This window comes from Herpailurus yagouaroundi, unplaced genomic scaffold (genome assembly GCF_014898765.1).
Source record: "Herpailurus yagouaroundi ecotype Mexico unplaced genomic scaffold, PumYag 29, whole genome shotgun sequence".
Classification (NCBI taxonomy): Eukaryota; Metazoa; Chordata; class Mammalia; order Carnivora; family Felidae; genus Herpailurus; species Herpailurus yagouaroundi.
This window is the reverse complement of record NW_024412377.1, coordinates 100,924,280-100,927,553: the sequence shown is the minus strand read 5'-3', so window position 1 is coordinate 100,927,553 and position 3,274 is coordinate 100,924,280. Positions and strand designations below refer to the sequence as shown.

The 3,274-nt window shown below is 51.7% G+C and overlaps 1 protein-coding gene across 1 annotated transcript in view; it reads left to right on the top strand.

Moving 5' to 3' along the window:
• Window positions 1-3,274, top strand: part of HEXB (hexosaminidase subunit beta) — a 77,717-nt gene that overhangs the window by 45,618 nt on the left and 28,825 nt on the right. Inside the window, exon 5 of the mRNA XM_040493212.1 lies at window positions 17-370. Within this exon, the coding sequence (XP_040349146.1) occupies window positions 17-370 (354 nt within the window). The remainder of the gene's footprint in view (window positions 1-16; window positions 371-3,274) is intronic.

The following is a 3,274-nucleotide window of genomic DNA, read 5'->3' as shown; positions in this document are numbered from 1 at the left end:
CGGGGCGGTCCCACAGGCCGGGAGGCGGGCCTGGGCGGGGCGCGCCGTCAGCTGACTCCGCCGCCCCCGCGCTCGGCGCTTCCTCCTCGGGGTCCGGGCGGAGGTCAGGTGCGCGGGCTGCAGCTCCGCCAGACCTGGGCCGACCCGCCATGAGGCACCGCGGGCTGGGGCTGGCGGCGCTGCTGGCGCTGCTGGCGGCGCTGGCCCCGCGCTCCTCCGCCGCGCCGGAGTCGGCCCTGTGGCCTATGCCGTTCTCGGTGAAGACGTCTCCGCGCCTGCTGCACCTCTCCCCCGACAACTTCTCCATCGGCTACGGCCCCTCGTCCACCGCCGGCCCCACCTGCTCCCTCCTGCAAGAAGCTTTTCGGCGGTGAGCGCTCCCTGCGCGCTGCGGGGCGGAGGCGGGGCCAACCCCCTGGGGCGCTGGGCCGGCGCGGGGGGCGAGGGGAGGGGAGCCCTGCGCGCCTCTTGTCAACGCCGCGACCGTACGCGTGTGTTTTTCCCCTTTCAGCAGATAAGGAACCAGTGCCGAGCTGGCCCGTGACCTCGCCAAAGGGACAGGGACAGGGACAGGTCCAGAAGGTGGGAGAGCCGGCTCAGACAGCCGCTGAGACCCAAGCTCTTCCCCTCCCCCTCCTGCCTGCTAAGGGACTTCCCGGGCATTCTGGAACCCTGGTTTGCGTGCGGGATACTGAGAGGGAAGGAGTAGGCTGCTCAGAATCTGTGCCCAGCTTCGCCTTGGAGGGGAGAGTAGGGCGGATGGAGGGGCTGGAGTGTGGCAGCTTCTTACGTGAAGAGAATTCTAGGAGGAAAATGAGTGCTTAATGCTTGACCCTAGAACTCCCAAGTTGGTTGCCGTCTGCAGTCTCCCCACCCCACTGGCCAGATCAGGTAACAGTTCAGAAGGCAGAAAGGCCTCAGGTTGGAGCATTGCCCCAAACTCCCAAAGTCTGTTTCTTAGCAAATGTTCCATGCTTGCATCTAATTACTTCGATGTAATGGGTTCATCGCAGTCTCTGCTCGTCTTTTCCCAGCGCGTCATGTGCTGGCTCTCCCCACTTCCTGTTCTGGAGCTCACCGCATTTCCACATCTGCAACCCCTTTGGCCACAGACTGGGTGAATCAGGGGATGAGGAGGCAGCCGACAGCCTGGCTTTGCTGGCCACACCACACAGAAGGCCGATTGCACTTGGGGAGGTGTTTCAGCAGCCTTTCTTTGGTGTCCCCTCACCGTGAGACCTGTGTAGGCTGGAGTCTCCTGAAGGCCTGGAGTTCAGGGAAGGAATGTAATTTGGTGCTGGCTAGGAAATATTTAAAAAAAACAAACACGCTTACCACGTTTGCTTTGGGACTCAGTGTCTAAAATTGTATTTTCCTTCTGTGCCATACTGTTAGTAAAACGAGGACTGGGTGACAGGCTTGAAATGACGAGGATTATGACAAGAGAGCAAGGAAGTCAAGTTGACAGTGGTTGGATAACAAGGACTTGAGTCAGTGGTGAGATGGTTTGAAAACAAGGCTTGGCATTTCGAGGCAGTGCAGGTGATTATCTGGAGTTGGCCTAACTAACCATGGCTGGTGTGTGAAGCAGCTGTTAATTATACCCTACGCTGTTAGGAAGCAGGATATAAAACATTAGCCCTTATGGCTAAGACTTGAAAGCATTCAGGGGAGCATTCTAGGAATTCAGGAAGGTCAATATCTATTTCAGAGTATAAGCGCAGTGTGGTTGGAAGAACGTAGAGATGATGGAGATGTTCCAAAGGCTCTAGGTGGACACATGGTCTATGCCCTAGGCAGTTCAGAGCCACAGGCTCCTGTCTTTGGGGGGCCCAACTTCTATCACAAACCCTGCTTTCAAACTGTGTTTTTTGCAAGGAGAGAGTTGGGTCTGGTGCATGGCAGCTTCCTCAACTTGTAGAACAAGGTCCGTCTCATGCTAGTTACTCATTTTTTAATTAAAAAGAATTTTTTTTAATGTTCATTTTTGAGAGAGAGAGACCTAGCGCAAGTGGGGGAGAGGCAGAGAGAGAGAAGCAGACATAGAATCTGAAGCAGGCTCCAGGCTCTGAGCTATCAGTACAGAGCCTGACATGGGGCTCGAACTCACAAACTGTGAGATCATGACCTGAGCCAAAGTCGGACACTCAATTGACTGAGCCGCCCAGGTGCCCTGAGTCACTCATTTTTTTTTAAATGAATGAATAGCTGCACTCCCTCAGTTCCTGAAAGGGAAAAATTAACCCAAATACCTTGGACACCATTGGTTTAGAACCCTTTGAGTTTTCTGTTAGTTTTAATATCTAGGACCAAAGTTCTCCTTATTTGGGCCAAGCCAGCACCTAGCTCAAAATTCAGAGCTGCTGGCAATTTTAATTTCCTTTTTTAAAAAATTTATTTAACTGTGATAAAATACATACAAGATAGAATTTGCCATCTTAACCATTTCTTTTTAAATTTTTTTTGAAAGAAAAATTTTTAATTCATTTAAGAGAGCAGACAAGCACACACGAGAGCAGGGGAAGGGGCAGAGAGAGAGAGAGAGGGACAGGGAGAATCCCAAGCAGGCTCTGCACTGTCAGTGCTGAGCCCCATGCAGGGCTCGAATTGAGGAACTGTGAGATCATGACCTGAGCAGAAACCAAGAGTTGGACGCTTACCCTGCTGAGCCACCCAGGCACCCCACATCTTAACCATTTCTAACTATACAGTTCAGCGATCTTAATTTCCTTTTTTTAAAATTTTTTTTTAATGTTTGCTTATTTTTGAGACAGAGACAGAGCATGAACAGGGGAGGGGCAGAGAGAGAGGGAGACACAGAATCTGAAACAGGCTCCAAGCTCTGAGCTGTCAGCACAGAGTCCGACGTGGGGGCTCGAACCCATGAGCTATGAGATCATGACCTGAGCCGAAGTCAGACACTTAACCAACAGAGGCACCCAGGTGCCCCTCTTAATTTCCTTCTGATCCTGTCAAGGTTTTCCCTTGGAAAGGGCCCCCAGCATCATCGTCCATTCTGTTCTCTCACTGGTTAACTTCCATACGCTTCCAGACTCATTGGAACTTTCCTACCTCTCCTTACTTTTCTGGAAAAACACAAGGTGTTCTTACACTTAAGTAGCATGCACAGCCTCTGGCTTATCAAAAATCTATAAAATGATATTTAAATGATTGCTTTGAAGCCTGTCAGGTCTTTAGCACCTTTAAATGCTGTTTTAATATCCCCTTTCTCTGGTATTTGGGTACCGGCAGAAGGTAAATTTTCAAGACCCTG